This window comes from Oryza glaberrima, chromosome 2 (genome assembly GCF_000147395.1).
Source record: "Oryza glaberrima chromosome 2, OglaRS2, whole genome shotgun sequence".
Lineage (NCBI taxonomy): Eukaryota > Viridiplantae > Streptophyta > Magnoliopsida > Poales > Poaceae > Oryza > Oryza glaberrima.
In genome coordinates, this window is record NC_068327.1 from 7,243,327 (window position 1) to 7,259,561 (window position 16,235).

At 39.7% G+C, this 16,235-nt stretch overlaps 1 protein-coding gene across 1 annotated transcript; it reads right to left on the minus strand.

Annotated features, from left to right (window-relative positions):
* Positions 1-3,719: 3,719 nt before the first annotated feature.
* LOC127764478 (transcription factor bHLH162-like) lies at positions 3,720-5,420 on the minus strand. Its single transcript, XM_052289363.1, has 3 exons — positions 5,098-5,420; positions 4,470-4,823; positions 3,720-4,362 (listed from the first exon to the last, which is right to left on the minus strand). Exons 1-3 carry the CDS (start codon positions 5,236-5,238, stop codon positions 4,294-4,296), a joined length of 564 nt encoding a protein of 187 aa, XP_052145323.1. The 5' UTR covers positions 5,239-5,420; the 3' UTR covers positions 3,720-4,293.
* Positions 5,421-16,235: the final 10,815 nt, after the last annotated feature.

Sequence of the window (16,235 nt, forward strand, 5' to 3'; positions counted from 1 at the left end):
TTAATATCCGGGCCGAGTGTCTTCAACGCAACTTTCAAAGTATTTAAATATTATTTCTGAAAGAACCAGCATGGGTAAATAAATTAGAGATGTGATTTATTTACCTATTGTTATAGATCAGATGGATTTTTGCATTTTATACTAAGCATAACTAATTATCTGCAATCAAACTCTTCACTAGCGATGATGGTATGGGTTCAACTTATTTCAGCTTATATTCAAGCTGTTTTTCCCCTACTGTAAATTCAGGTCGTTGTTGATGATACAGTAGTAATTAGTGTTTTGTCGGTGAAGGGACTACTTAATTTCAGGCTATTATGAGCCCATTTTGGTAGCTCCGGCATTTAAAGGAGGCATATGTTGTGTAACTATGCAAGCTACATATGCGCGTGTGATTCACAGGATACTTTAGAAAAACTACTCCCTCCATATTTTAATTAATGTAGGACGCCGTTGATTTTTTTGACTAATGTTTGACTATTTGTTTTATTCAAATTTTTTGTGAAAATATGAAAATATTTATGTCATGCTTAAAGAACATTTGATGGTGAATCAAGTCACAATAAAATAAATAATAATTACGTAAATTTTTTGAATAAGACGAATGGTCAAATAGTGGACGAAAAGTCAACAGCGTCATACATTAAAATATAGAGGAAGTATAATATAGTAGAAAGGGAAAAAGATGATGGTCTTATGCTACCTTCTACTTCTAGCTGATGTTACCCACTGATGTTACCCATTAACATGTGATTAATTAAGTATTAGCTTAAAAAATTAAAAAATAATTAATATGATGTTTTAAAATAACTTATATATATATTTTAAAAAAGCATACCGTTTAGCAGTTTAAAAAATGTGTGAGCGAAAAGTAGGAGGTGAGTTGGGAAAGAAAGGAGAAAAAACACAACCTTATATGGCTAGCATCACTAGCATATACTTTCTCCTTCCTTCTCTTATATGATACTCCCTCCATCCCAGAATATAAGAAGTTTTAGGGTTGGACACGGTTATTAAGAAAGTATGTATAAGTGAGTGGTGGAGGGTTATGATTGGATGAGTAGTGGAAGTAGGTGGGAAAAGTGAATGGTGGAGAGTTGTGATTGGTTAGGAAGAGAATGTTGATGGAGAAGTTGTTATATTCTAGGACAAATCCTGAACAAATCCCGAGGACTAAAGATTGTTATATTTTGGGACGGAGGGAGTATTGGTTAAGCCTCAAATAAATAAAATCAAAGGGAGTACATAACATGCACATCGGTAGCAAGATTAATGCCCCTAATTATAATGGTATAACCATAATAGGCCTAGTGTTTATGTTTCTAGAGTATAAGAGGGAATTAATATACTCTCTTCATCTTCAAATATTTGTTACGAGATACTATTCATCTTCAAATTTTAATAGTTGATCTTTTTAGAAAAAAGAAATACTTAGAGGAATTTCATTTAATGAAGTACTATACATGTTACATCCTTGCGAAACTTTCGTATATATCATGGTTTAACCATTTAAATCTATTGGTGGTTAAAGTTAGAATTTTACTGGTCAATAGTAACAGTTTTTTCATATATAGTAACAGTTAAAATTCCATATTAACAACCAGCGTATACAGTTAAAAAAAAGAATATATATATATATATATAGGAAAAAAATTATATATATATATATATATATATATATATATATATATATATGTATGTATGTATGTATGTATGTATGTATGTATGTAGACACACACACACGCATGCGTTCGTTTAAGTACAAGCCGGCAAAAACATGCATGTAAACCGACAGGGGTACATTATATTAAGCTTTCTTCAGACTTACTACATGCATACAATCAATTTTGGATGCAGAATATTCTAGCTGGGAATTTGGTAGAAACTGTTTCGATTCATGCTCGTGCAGACTTTTTTAAGTAAAAGCAAAGGGAGTGGCTCCTAGTATTATTTAAAACAGCGGGAATAAATATGAATACAAAAGTAGTAGTAGTTAAGAAAACAAAAATCAATGAGGAAACTAAAGAAAAGGCGAAACCATGCATGCATACTTCATTCATACTCATAAAGGAAGTCGTTTGTTTAAGTCAAACCTTGGAAATATAAAAATTATATGAATAGATTTGCCTTGAAAAATACTTTCATAAAAGTATACATATATCACTTTTCAATAAATATTTTTATAGAAATAAGAAGTCAAAGTTGTATTTTGGAGACCGTGTCACTGTCTAAAACAACTTTCTTTACGAGTACGGAGGGAGTACTGGTTAATATAATTGCGTTTGCAGAAAAGTCATTGCAGGGTTTCTCGTACCGGGCCGCAAAGGATTCGGTTAAAACTCTCATGTTTGGCATGCTAAGTTAGTTACTTTTCTATGTAGAACAAAATAATTTCTCAAGAATGTACTACTTATTATGAGTATCAATATAATTCCCTTTTTATCTAGTAGAAAACGGTTAACAGAATCGAAGTGTACAAAAACAGAGAATGCTGATCTTTCCCAAATTCTCAAAGATCCTTGTTTGGTGTTTCCGATGGACCAGGATCGTCCTATTGTTGATTAAGGTTGTTGCACGAGTTCACCAGATGCTTGCGAAGATTATACAGTCTCAATGTCTCATCAACTGAAACTCTCTGAAAACGGCTCTGTTTTTTACTTTCTTTCTTTAACGAGTGGATTTGACAGGTAGTCGTAAGAGTTGAATTGTCGTCTTTGTGCTGATGCCTCTAAGAGAACAAACCACTTTCGTCACATGTAGTACACACTTTGGTTGCTGGATAATTAGATATATAAATGGCATCTTCCTAGTTAGTTCCTTCAATCAGTTGGCCTTAATTTGTATTTTCTCCTAGACTCCTAGTACATTATGCCTATATGAGTTTTTTTTAAATTACAATAATTTTATAAAAAAGTTCTCAAGTTTTTCGCTCAAGTTGTGTTTTAATTTCCACCATATATTTCCCCTTAAGGTCCTATATGGAACACATGAGTTTTACATTAAATATACAACAATAAATACATTTCCATAATACTTAAAATTTCTCCTTCGTTAAGATCATTAACAGAAAATGGGTCTGTTCAATTATGAAAAAAAATGAAACATTTGTGGAATTTGTATATGCAATGATCAGGAAAACTCATGCACTTCACTTTCATCACTCAAGAGAGATGTCCCCTTACTTTTCTCATACCATCAAAATTGTTATAAAAAAATCAAAAAAAGTTTTAACAAAATAGATTAATATGTGATATATTACTCTACAAATATGTATATTCAAATCCAACAACTCAAGTTATAAAAAAATTTGATTTTTTTGACAACTTATATATAGAAGTCAAATTTCTTTTTGCTCTTGTCATTTTTTTTTGAAAACTCTTTGGATTATACGTAAGCGAAACAATGGGATATTCCTTTGAGGGATGATACCAAACTGCGCCTTTGTTCCCATTAATTATTTGACATCTAATTCAAACAATCTAATTCTGGTTAATTGAATACAATTATATATATGTAATATATTCCTGTATATAGTCATTCATTTATAGTTTTATTATACATATACTGCATAGCCATGGAGATTGAACAACGACACACCCAACATCATATCCGACAAAGCTGATCAACTCAAATTCTCACTACGCGGTGCTAAAGCAGAATTAATAATAATTGAACACCAAGCCATAAAATAAGCAAGATCAGCTAGTGCATGCAAATCAGCTGTTATTATCCACGTGCAATGCTCAAATTAACACACCTGATACACGCGATATGATATGACAACATAATTAATTTGATATACAATCATATCATAGCTAGCGTAAATGTTTTACCGCGTCAGAGTCAAACATCGATCGAAATGGATCTCTGCCTTTCTCTCACTCCAGTAGTGCAGTGTACGTGTAAACTCTGTAGCTAGCGACGAACTAGTCCATTTCTCCATATCACACTCCAAACAATATACCAGCTGCTGCTGCACCAACAGAGCAGCTGGCTTGATCATCGCCGCGTTGACTTTGGCCGTGTCAGATAGCAAGTCAACGCACGAGTTATTAGGATTAATTCAAAGCTCTATAGTTAAATTCATGCATATATTGCATGCTTGAAGACAAACTAGCACTCCATTGCTAGTGGTGGTCCGCTTTGAATTCAAAGGTGTTTGAGTGAAATTTTGGCTGGCTATTTAATTATGTTTTGAATCGAAATATATATATATAGGTTATGACCATCTTGTAGCTGGGTAGGAATTTCGTCAGAAGATTGCATGCATGCATAGCAACCTTGAATCCTTGATTAGTTGCTCCGTATTGCTTCCTTTAATCTCTGCACCACCCTCTCAATGCCTCCATATCCATCTCCAATCTGCAAAAGCAAGATCATTAGCAACCATTTATCCCTAATTAATTGCAATTAATATTGGTTGGTAATTGAGCTGCATGTGTAGGAAGAAGATCAGATGGATCGCTGACCATGGCGTGGATGGTGTAGACGGCCTTGGCGCCGGCGACGGAGAAGTGCGCGTTCTGCACCTGGCCGCCGGCGTCCTCGACGGCGCGGACGGCGCGGTGGAAGGAGGCGCCGTCGGTGGGCGGCGCGCCGGTGAAGAGGATGGCGTGCAGGCCGGACCCCAGGTGCTGCACCTCCACCTCCGGCGCGGCGGCCGTGGCCGCCCCGGCGCCGGACGACGACGAGGAGCCGCCGCCGCCGCCGGTGAGCTCCCTCTTCTTCTCCCTCAGCATGTCCACCCTCTCCTGCGTCTGCCTTATGTACTCCGCCGCCACCCCCAACCTGTCCGGCCTCGTCGTCGCCGCCGCCGCCCCACCCTGCTCACATCACATCACATCACATCATATATCTGTCTCTCATCTAATTTACCGCAATCTCGTGTATACCCTGGTATCAATTGCTGACAACCTTTTATTTTATAAGGCGTAGAATTAAACATGATCGCAACACCCAAATTCAACAATAATTTTTTTCTATTTCGTGACTAGATGCCAAATTTAAATATTCCGTAAATCAGTTCGCTACAAGAATCCGTAATTTTCTTTGATGGTATTTTGAATTTGAATTTGAATGTGAAGGAATGGAATTAACTGCGGGGGGAGCGGAGCGGACGAGGGAGTCGAGGTGGGAGTAGAGCTTGTTCATCTGCTCGCGGCGGATGCGCTCCGTCGTCTTCCGGTCGGGCTTGCCGCCGCCGCCTCCGCCACCAGCTGACGGCGGCGGGATCTCCATGTCGCCGGAATCCGATCGATCAGGGACGACGGCCGGTGTGGACGTGGCTGGCCGGAGCTGAGAGCGAGCTAGGTCTCGTGGTCGCTGTGTGTTTGTGTTTTCCTCGTGCTCCGCTGCATATATATATAAGGTTCCATAGCGGGTCGGGTCTATACCCGTTTAGGTGAATTATTCTAGCATTAAGGGCCCCTTTGAAATGGAGGATTAGCAAAGAAATTTTGGAGGATTCATTTTCCTAAGGATTTTTTCCTATAGAGCCCTTTGATTCATAGGAAGAGGATAGAAAAACTTCCATAGGATTGCATTCCTTTGATCAATTCCATAGGAAAATAAGCAAGAGATTAGACCTCTTGTGAAACTTTCCTTTGTTGAGTGTATCCTGTGGTGTAATCAAAGGGCTCTTCTCTCTATTTCCTGTGTTTTCAATTCCTGTAGGATCGGAAAAATATACAACTTCAATTTCTACGTTTTTTTATTCCTGTGTTTTTTCTATCATGTGTTTCAAAGGGGCCCTAAGTGTACTGTCAGTGTATGATCAAGTCATCGTCAATTTTACTCTAGGGGATCGATCGAGTAGTCGTAGCTCGGAGAATAATAATCCACTTTAATCTTAGCATATTTTTCTCTTGATTCTTACTATTAATGGGCTAGTTCAACGGTATCTACAAATCAATCTACATGTGTTGCATGGAAAGCACTAGTGATGTGGTGATGGAGTCGTGGATGCATAACTCCACCCATTTTATAAATATTACCCACATGCAAGCGACCTTTCAATAGAAATTTAGTGAGATCAAGGATAATGTCGTCGTTAGTTTTTGTCTCTTATATTAGAGCATATGTTAAGCGCGCTTTTACAAGGTAAGTATGGTGTTATGTATGTAGTGGTGTATGCACGTATACGTCTACCATATAATCATACAAAAGATAACATATATTTACATGTGTAGTAGGGTAATCAGGATCCAATCTGACCTATTAAATACGGGTTTTGGAGCTAATATCATCATAGTCTTAAGGAAGTAAAGGAAAAAAAATATATAATTATGCATTATCGGCCACCGTAATATATACTCCCTCATGTCACAATTAAATTCTTAGGTTTCAGACAAATTCTGGTTAAACTTTGACTATCATTGACTTTAATTACTTAATGTGAAATCATAAAAATGATATAAGTAGATTTAACCTTAAATAATTGTTGGATTTTATAAACTTAATTAATTATTCTCATTTAAAAGAGAAAATTTTTATGTCCCTGAAATTTCAGCAGATCCCTTTCATACCCATGCCCATGAGTTTTGCCACTCCCTTGTATGCTCTCGAATTTTGGTTTTAATCCCTTCTACACTTATTCCATCATTTGACTATCAGTTGATTGTATAATATCTGTGAAAATAGTTGATTTTTTCCGTTGAACATAGAAGGAATGTAGGAATATGTAAAGTCTACAGTAAAAAATTATGTGACTACAATAATTATAATAATCATATATATGAGGTTGTATTATATATATGTAAGGTTTAACATATATTCACAAAAAGGTAAGCATAGATTTTTGTAGATGCTATCTAGTATAGCAATGAGACTAGTATACCATTTTACTTATGTACTATATACATCAAGTGCCAAATCTGCTGTATATATAGCACCAAATATATATGGTAGATACCCTCTTTTTAATATAGATATACAGTACATTTTCTTTTTCATTACTTAAAAAAATAAACTTAATTAATCATGAGTAATATGCACCTCGTATAACAAACTCTTAAATATAAGAGTCTTGTGCAAACAAACTCTCTTATACCTCCAGCAACACAGACTCGATCCATGAATTTATACATATTCTTTCCAAGCCTTTGGGTATATTTGACTTTTATGCCGCTATTAAATTGTCAACTAATGAAATATGTATGGAAGGAATCAGAAGCAAAGTTCGAGGGAATATATAAGATACTAAGCAAATTAAACTCATCAGAAGGCATGAAAGGAATCCACTGGAATTTCATTAGCATGCTAGGAATTTTCTCTAAATTAAATTATGGTCAAACTCATAGCTCGAATTGATACTCTATAAAAAAGCTAAACGGTGCGCATTTTTTACGAATTAAGGGAGAGTTGTATTCAACCTTGATGCGATTTGTGTTTGCCTTCAGAAATTAGAATGCCTGTTAGGTTAAAAATTTTCTATACTGTACACGGTCCGTCCGTACGTCCAGGGTGGTATATAACGCGTTCTCCAAGGAGGTACTCCAAACTTAATTTAGCTAGAGACATATATAAGTAGGACGTGTCTACAATGAGACCGTTCTCTGTATGGTCATAACCAGCTACCTCAATCTCATAGTATTAACATAGGCAGAGTGTTATTCCACTACAACACAAGCATCATTTAGGTAGATACCTATTATTTATCATATGGAAACCTTTTAAAGAAACGCTCCGATCATATATTCGATGCCATTCGACTAGCTTTGACTGTAAAGTTGGATCACTCCTCTTATTTAAAACAATTTATACATATGTTATATATTTTGTTATGACTTGTTTTATTATTAAAGTTACTCTAGACGTGAACTATATTTTTACTAATTTTTAATAGTACAAATGATCAAACTTTATATGTTAAAAATCAATTGCGTCAACTATTTATATTCGGAGGGAGTATATACTAAGAAAGACAACTAAATACAAAATGAAAAAAAAAATTCTGGTGAAATTTCTCAGTTCTACTTCTCATAATTAATTATTTAGTCCTAATATAACACAAACCACAGATATTCATCTGAACCTTTTTTTCAAATATATGTAATAAATTTGTTTGATGATTTTAATTAATTTATATCGGAAAGCACTTGTGGTGCTATACTGCTACCTGCTAATTAATGCCTGAATGCGTGATCCACATGTAAGACTAGAGAGGACCAATTGTATACACCAAAGTACTGAAAAAAAACTCAGGTGCATGTAATTTGGACAATGGAATGATGGGTCGAAGAGTTTTCAACAAGAAAAGCTAGTTCAATTGGATTACAACCATGTTCGGGTGAAGGTTTTTTCAAAATAAGAAAAAGGAAAAAGTACGAGTTACCCCCCCCCCCCCCGAAGTATCACGGTCGTCCGAATTACACCCCTGAACAACAAAACCGGACATTCTTCACCCCCAACTATGCAAACCAGACGAATTACCCCCTGGACCCAATCCGCGGTGGTTTTGGTCTATGTGGCAATCCAGTCAGCAATTTATTTATTAAAAAATAGGTGGGCCCCACATGTAAGTCTCTCTCTCTTATATCTCTTCTATCTCTCACTCTCTCTCTCTCCTCCTTTAGACGGCGACAACGGAGGCAGCGGCGTGGCGGCGAGCCGAGCACGACGGCGGAGAGGCGAGCGAGGTGGCGGCGGCGGAGGAGGCAGCGGCGAGGCGAGGCGAGGCGGCGGCGAAGGAGGCGAGCAGCAGCGGCGGCGAGACGGTTGGCGGGGGGACGACGTCGCCGTGAGGAGGCGAGGCAGTAGTGGCGGCGAGGCGGTTGGCGGGTGCGGCTGGGTGGCGACGGGCGGTGCGAGGCGAGGCGGCTGCGCGAGACGAGGAGGCAGCACGAGACGAGAAGGCGGCAACGTCGTCCCCCCGCCAACCGCCTCGCCTCCGTCTCCTTGCCGCCGCCCACGCCCTTTTGCGCCTCGCCTCCGTCTCCTTGCCGACTTCGCCATCGCCGCTCGCCTCGCCGCCGCGCCTCCTCCGCCGCCGCCGCCGCCGTGCTCGCCTTGCCGTGCCGTCTGAAAGAGGGGAGAGAGAGACTCGCCTCGCCGTCTGAAAGGAGGAGATAGAAGAGATAGATGAGAGATAGACTGACAGGTGGGGCCCACCTATTTTTTAATAAAAAAATGCTGACTGGACTGCCACGTAGACCAAAGCACCGCAGATTGGGTCCAGGGGGTAATTCGTCCGGTTTGCATAGTTGGGAGTGAAGAATGTCCGGTTTTGTGGTTCAGGGGTGTAATTCAGACGACCGCGATACTTCGGGGGGTAATTCGTACTTTTTCCTAAGAAAAAAGAAAAGTCTGTATCCGGTGGAATTAACTGGACACAACACAATTTGTTTTTAACTGGTAACCAGCTAGCTGACAATAAACGTCTAGAATATTTTAAATTTAAATTCAAATACTTGCAGATACGAATATTTTAACTTGGTCACAGCCGATAACCAACACATATATATAAAACGACTGCTCTATTGTCAACCCACCTGCTTTTGGCTTTCGCACAATATATATCATGCATATTTAATTATGTAAAATTATGGAGAGTTCGATACTCCCTTTATCAGCGTGTGTACGCCAATGGCGGGATTCGGCGAGACCCGCTTCTGCAAGTTCAGCCAAGAGGTTAGCTAGGCACGTGTGATGGGGAGCAGGGTCCCTGTTTAATGCGGAAACAAATGAGCAAGAAAGAGTTACACGAGATTTTACAAGTATATCAGCTACTCAATAGTTTCTCTTTCTTTCTCTTCTGGATTTTCCAAGGAATTTCAAGGTATGTATCTAAGTGTTTCCCTCATCCAATTGGTCTCGGTTCTCCTCTATTATACTTTTCCGGCAGGACACCACATGACCGAAATTCGAGGAAGGGGTTAACTTTACAGGGATTTGGTATGGGAAGTCTTGTCATCAACCCTCCTTCTCGCGCGCTCTACCGGCCTTGGGGCAAGCCCGAATAGGGCCCAGTGGGAATGGAGCATAGCGAGAGCCTGTCACCCCCCCACCCCGCCGCTCGATCCATGCAGTCAAGCATAAATAGGGATTACCCGTGCCGTCTTGTTAGTGGGGCCCGTAGTAGGTATCTGGTAAGGATGGTAAAAGAGGTAGCCCTGGCAGGGGCTTGGTAGTCAACCACATCCCTTGATTTCACACCCCCTTGTTAGGGCAAACAAAGGGCAAAGTGACGAGTGTCAGGCATAATAGTCGCCACCCTGTTTTTCACACACCTTGCCCCAAGGTAGACAAATGTCTTGTCACCAATAGATGGGAAAGCATCAGGGACCTCGAGTCAAGCTGAGTTACGTGTTACAACCTCTTTCATCAGGACGCCGGCCTTGGGCTCCCCCCGAGGTCCCCATGGGAATCTGTCCATGCATTTTGAGATTTTTTTTTGAACGATCAACACCAGACAGTGAGATGATTCACTGAATAGAGAAAAAATTACAAGGTTAGAGCACTGGAAGGAAATAGCCAGGAATGAGGAAAAAAATCCACCACCATGCACCCACGTACCTACACATAGCCAGGGAAAAGGCTTAGCACTGGATCAGCCGCTGCTAAACCAACAAGGGAACTACAGCCGAGAATGCCCAAAACCAAGCCCTAACAATTGAGCACTAAACTTAACTCTAGTCACATCTTTGGGATTGAGGGGGAGAGGGTGAGAGGGAAGAATGGACAAACTGCTCTCCCCCTAAGGCCCTCCAACGTGGTCAACTTGCATAAGTTAGGGCACCGCCACAAGAGGACAAGACATCTAGAGTGAGCTTGCACCAGTTGTCTGGGAAAAGTTTTGGCAAGGGGGGCTTCCTAGACGATGTCTCCAAGGAGAGGAACGACGATGGCACTGCTATCGTCGTCCATTGAGGTCTCAAGGAGAACCAAGATAGGGTTTTGACTTGACAGCCCTACAAGAGGAGAGAGGACAACTCGACAACGCCCCCAAGTGGGAAGACGATGCCCAAAACACTATCGGTGCCAACTCTGCCAAGACCGGGCTACGTTTACACCCGTCATCCGACCACCTGCTGATTGAAAGCTAACACTCCATTGCTCCACCCACCATCCATCCTCCATCGGCGAATGGACACTGCTACACCTACGCCTCCTATAGGCCAGTCTCAGCGTGCTTCAGCGCGGCCTTCCGCTCTCCACACCGGACAGCCGTCAGGACTCCGTCACCACTAGCCACGCCTCCTTGCGCTGCTTTGGCCTCCGCCACCGCCACCACCGGCCGCGTTTGCATGCGATGCACCAGCCTCCCCTACCCCTGCTCTATCACCCGCGCGTGCAACAAGCCACCGGCCTCTGCCACAGTCTCTTGTCGCCATCGTCTTGTTGTGCCATCTCCTTCGGTCAGATCTGGTAGTGGTGGCGCCAGATCCAGCAGCTGGGGGGGGGGGGGGGCAGATTCGGCCACGGCGGTGCTGGAGTCGCTGCCTCGAGCCGCACCACCACGCGGCTTGCCACGCGTGCCTTTTCGGCTCACACCAGACGTAGGGTGCTTCGGGAAGGGGGGGTTTGACCCCGCCACCACCATCCCGGCAGGCCGCGTAGTTTCTGCGAGTGGACGACACGAGGGGCTGTATTGTAGACCATCATTTTGAGATGGGCCATGTGCCATCATCTCTGGGTTGGTCCCCCGATTGTCAACAAGCTTGGGGAGAGCTACTAATTAAGCACCTAACTACAGGTATTTTCGCACGTGGCACATAACCTCAAGTATTATGGCATAAAGTTTTACAAACCATACTATTAATCATTTTGAATTTAATCTACTACACTTTCGAGTTCTATAATTGCATCTTAAATTTATGAGTTCTATATCCATTATATGAATGTTACATAAGCATAGCCTTTTTAAATTTTAACATTGGAGTTTGTCAAATTGCGAACGGCGTGGTTCTGTGAAACTTTAGAACCATAATACCTAGGGTTATATATATGCCATGTGCCAAAATCCATGTGGTTTATGTAACTTGGACCATAATAGGCGGAGTATTATGAAATTTACTCAAATTTAAATAGTAAGTGATTGATTAGTACTCTACATTAATGCTATTTGTGAACAAGTAGAAATTTATGGGTATGATTCTACATACCATATGCATGGTTAAAATCATGTAACAATAATGTGGATGTATTTTTCATATAAATTTCGTGAGGTTAGGAATTTCGTTTCTATCTGTAAAGCGTGGGTTAATATATAGATGCACTCACATTATCTTCGTTTTGAAAATTTTATTTTTCTTGGCCAAAAATAATGTTTGAAATCGGAGGACATAACGCTTGGCATGCGAAAAATTCAATTTTATTTTTCGCATGCGGTTGGATTGAACGCGCATGGGAAAATCGCTGTTTTTAAAGCAGTTGCCTGGGTGTGGGCAGGTGCTACACCTGACTGTGAGAATGCAATCTAACGGTATGCAGAAAGTGTTTCTGCATTAGTGAACTTGACACGACACTGATGGCATATATTGCAGCTTAATTTGGCACCGACCCCTGTATGCATATGCAGTGCACAGATTAGTTTGGTTTGATGAGACATTCTGATCATTGCACAATTTCTAAACGTGCGCCGCGCGCGCGTACGCACTATTGCTTGCTGACTATACGTACTCCGCCAGCAGCCACTGTAATTAAGGAACGTGTGGAACTTCTCTCTGCTGTCATATGAACAGTAATCCTAAGTTAATGATATTTCTCTCTTATTTTATTAAGCCACATCACCTCGATTATTTTTAGCCCTAGGATGATACATCTATGGTTCAAATTGTCTCTTCTTCTTCTCTCATAAAAACCATGAAATATTAATTATTTTTAGGCTCAAAATTATAATTTATTTTAATTTTGATAATCATATTAGATATTATTTTTACATATTAAGTAACTTAATTTTTCGTAGCAATCGTGGTGGGGTATTCATCTAGTTAATTAGTAATAAGAACGTGCAATAACTAGTAGCGATCCTGATTTTGTAGTATGTGTGACTGTGTGTATGCATGGATTGCGGCTGGTTTTCTTGCTCAACGATCGCAGACCAGATGTTACGGCTGCCTGAAAAAGGCCAGGCCAGCCGGTTTGGCAGCTATATTAGCTTTAATTATTTTTCAGTTGAAATGAGAAATGTTCCCTCCAACGCAATCAATCACAGTTGGGACGAGCAATCGCGCTCATGAAAGAAATTGTCGTAAATGGATGGCAGTTGTTAATTTGCACACCGATGATCAACATTGCCTCGGAGGAAGTGTTTTTTTTTTCTCTTGTGAGGTTGAGAGAATTTTCTATCGTTTTTTATGCCAATTTATTAATGAAAATAATTTTAAAAAATTAGCAATATAGAATGTAATGTGCCACTATACAATTAATTATACATGTTTAAATATCAAGGAAATTTGTAAAAAAAAAACTACCATATAAATTATTTATGGAAATAATTATAAAAAAATAACAATATAGATTAATATGTAATGTGCCACTATACAATTATACATGTTTAAATAAATCACTTGAGGTTTGATATTCCACTGCACAAGTCATTTTGTTGCAAATACCCACCCTTACTCTTTTTGTTGCAAAAACCACCCAAGTGTGTACGTGATTAACAGAATTAACATGTTTTTATAAATTAAGTCGTCAATGTGTTTTTTTATCAAAATTAAATATTTATAGGAGTATATTGTTGACACTTTTCTTGGAGATTCCATAAATAGAATTGCTAATGAGAGCTTAAATATTGTTGCACTAAGTTTCGCGATATGCATAAATAAATTCAATGAGATATGAAAAATAAGTTTAATGCAAACACTTTAACAAGATTGACTTAACTAACTTAGCAAATATCACTCTGATTCGGTTAAACACATGTGTAACGGGATGGTTTTCCAAGAAAACTGGGTAGGAGGGTGTGGGCATTCTCAACAAAATCACTCATGGGTAGAATGTTACTTATCGGGTGGTTTTACATTTTTTATTAAATATATCACTTTTGCAAGTTATAACAATATAATAATTATAAATGTACATGTACGAGTTCTAGACTTCTAGTTTGGAATTACATGTTTGTGTAGATATATTTTGTAGTAATCTTGTCAATTTTTTTCAAAATATTTTTATAAAAAGAGAGGATAGACCTTATTATCTCCATTATCTCGATCCAGTTCGTTAGTTTTAATTTGACCCGCCACGTTCTCTAGCTAGCTAATGCTCTTTCAGCTTTCAGTTCTCAGTTTTTCACCAGAAAGTAATGACGTTTATGCGTTTTGTATGCATACGTAATGATCCATCTTTCCTTCTTTCTGTGATCCATCAAAGTTGCCATGAAATGATGGGTCATATCGGTGCATGCATCTGCACGCAATTCTGCATTAGATTCAATCGACGCAACGATGCAGCAGAGAGAAGACGTACTTGTCTCTCTCTCGATCAGGAGTTCATCGAGAGACTACTACTGGACGATCCGGATCGATCGATCGGTCAGGTCAGTCGGTCTCGCGGCCGGAGGTAGAAGACGACGATGACGACGACCGCTGACTAGCTAGGCGGTGGGAATACACTGCAGTCGTCTGCGAAACCGAACCTCTTGACCTCTCTAGCTCCAAACAAATTGCATCCATATTTGCAACGCAATCGAGGACCACCATATCACAAATTCACAACGTCCACGTCGTCGTCTCCTCTAGCTTTTTTAAATGCGGCGCCTCGTTAATTTGTTCTCTTCCTCACGCTGCCCGCCCGCCGTCGGATCATGATCGGACGTCGATCCATCGTCGCCGGACCTCGCCGCCGATGGAACAGCGGTGTGGACAAGCAGCTACCTGATCATACCTACCTTCAATTCTCGTCTCTCTCTCCATCGAGCTAATTTAAGGTTTTTTCTTGTTTAATTTGGCCGGCGCATATACGCTATCTACATAGTACGTACATTGGACTTTTGGGGGAAAAAGCCAAGAACAATTCAAGCAAAAGCTGGAATTATTTCCCCCCCTTTTCTTTTAGTTTCCTTTAATTTCTTCGATCGGAATATATCTCTCGAGTCAAGCGATCGATGACGAGTGCAGTTGTTACTCCCAGATGATGATCTATGGCCGTGACGTGATCGTATGTAAGCAGGCGGGCAGCTGGCAGCAACGTCGTTTTCTCAGGTATAGTGGCGACGACAATTGTGGCTTCTGGTTGATACCTTACTTCCCAAACTCAGCTAGCTTAATTAGATAGGGATTTTTTGGTGGTCAATTCAGCGACGACCAGAAAGAATATTATTATCCGTCTCACTTTGCTGTTAATTACTATATATTCCACTGCTGTAATATTGTTGGAATAAAGAAGGCAACTTGTTCCATGGATCTATCAAGACAAAGGCCATATAAGACAATTTTATTAACAGCTCCAAAATTTAATTTTTTTAAAAAAATATATATATCTAGAATATTAGAATTAACCTTTCATTCCATCTCACTTTCTATTCTATTAATTTAATACCTTTCAAGTTAAAAATTATTAAATACAAATTGTAGATGCCCCGAGTTTATATTTAGTTTCTACTATGGTATTCATAAATAAAAAGTTATACTTGCATGAATCTCACAATTTAAAAAGTTATACAGATCCAAACTTTAGTCTCGATTATCTTAGTGCCACATAAGTCGCACAATATTTTCTTTTCATGAAAACAACATGTGAAATAGGAGACTGAAACCTAGGAGCTCTTTTATACGTCTATACGTAGTCAACTTACTATATATCTCATTACACGGACGCGGAACCTCTCATGTAACTTTAGGTTACTTTGTGTCAATTTTTTTTAACAAAATACGTAAAAGCTTTGCACGTCAACATATCGTGATAGTCTTCGGGTTTTTTTAGGAAGAGAACTAGGTAACTAAAACTAAGTAAAGGGCTTAACCCCGACAATAAGAAACCAAACCCGAAGAACAGAAGCAAGGGAACAGGAGGAAGGCTTTATATGTCACACTGATATGTGGGTCTAGCTTGTTATGAGGCCACATGTTAGTGACAAAAGGTCAGGTGACGTATATATGTCACATGATCTCATTTCCTCACTACACATCAATATTGCTAGCATCAGCATGATTAAATTTAGTTCCTTTTAATTTCACCCTTCTTGTCCGGATAAACTTCTAACGCATATTAATATCAGTACTGCCGATCCAATCCCAATAGTCATTTTTTTTTGGTTCCATCCCTTTTTTTAATTGAAGTTTGTACGTGTACGT

What these genes read in the sequence shown, in the direction of transcription:
- LOC127764478 (XM_052289363.1), bottom strand. Translation starts at nt 5,238, where the DNA reads ATGGAGATCCCGCCGCCGTCAGCTGGTGGCGGAGGCGGCGGCGGCAAG. An exon ending in TCCGCTCCGCTCCCCCCGCA is followed by an intron (nt 4,824 to 5,097) that starts GTTAATTCCATT and finishes TGATGTGAGCAG; the next exon opens with GGTGGGGCGGCGGCGGCGAC. An exon ending in TCTACACCATCCACGCCATG is followed by an intron (nt 4,363 to 4,469) that starts GTCAGCGATCCA and finishes TTGCTTTTGCAG; the next exon opens with ATTGGAGATGGATATGGAGG.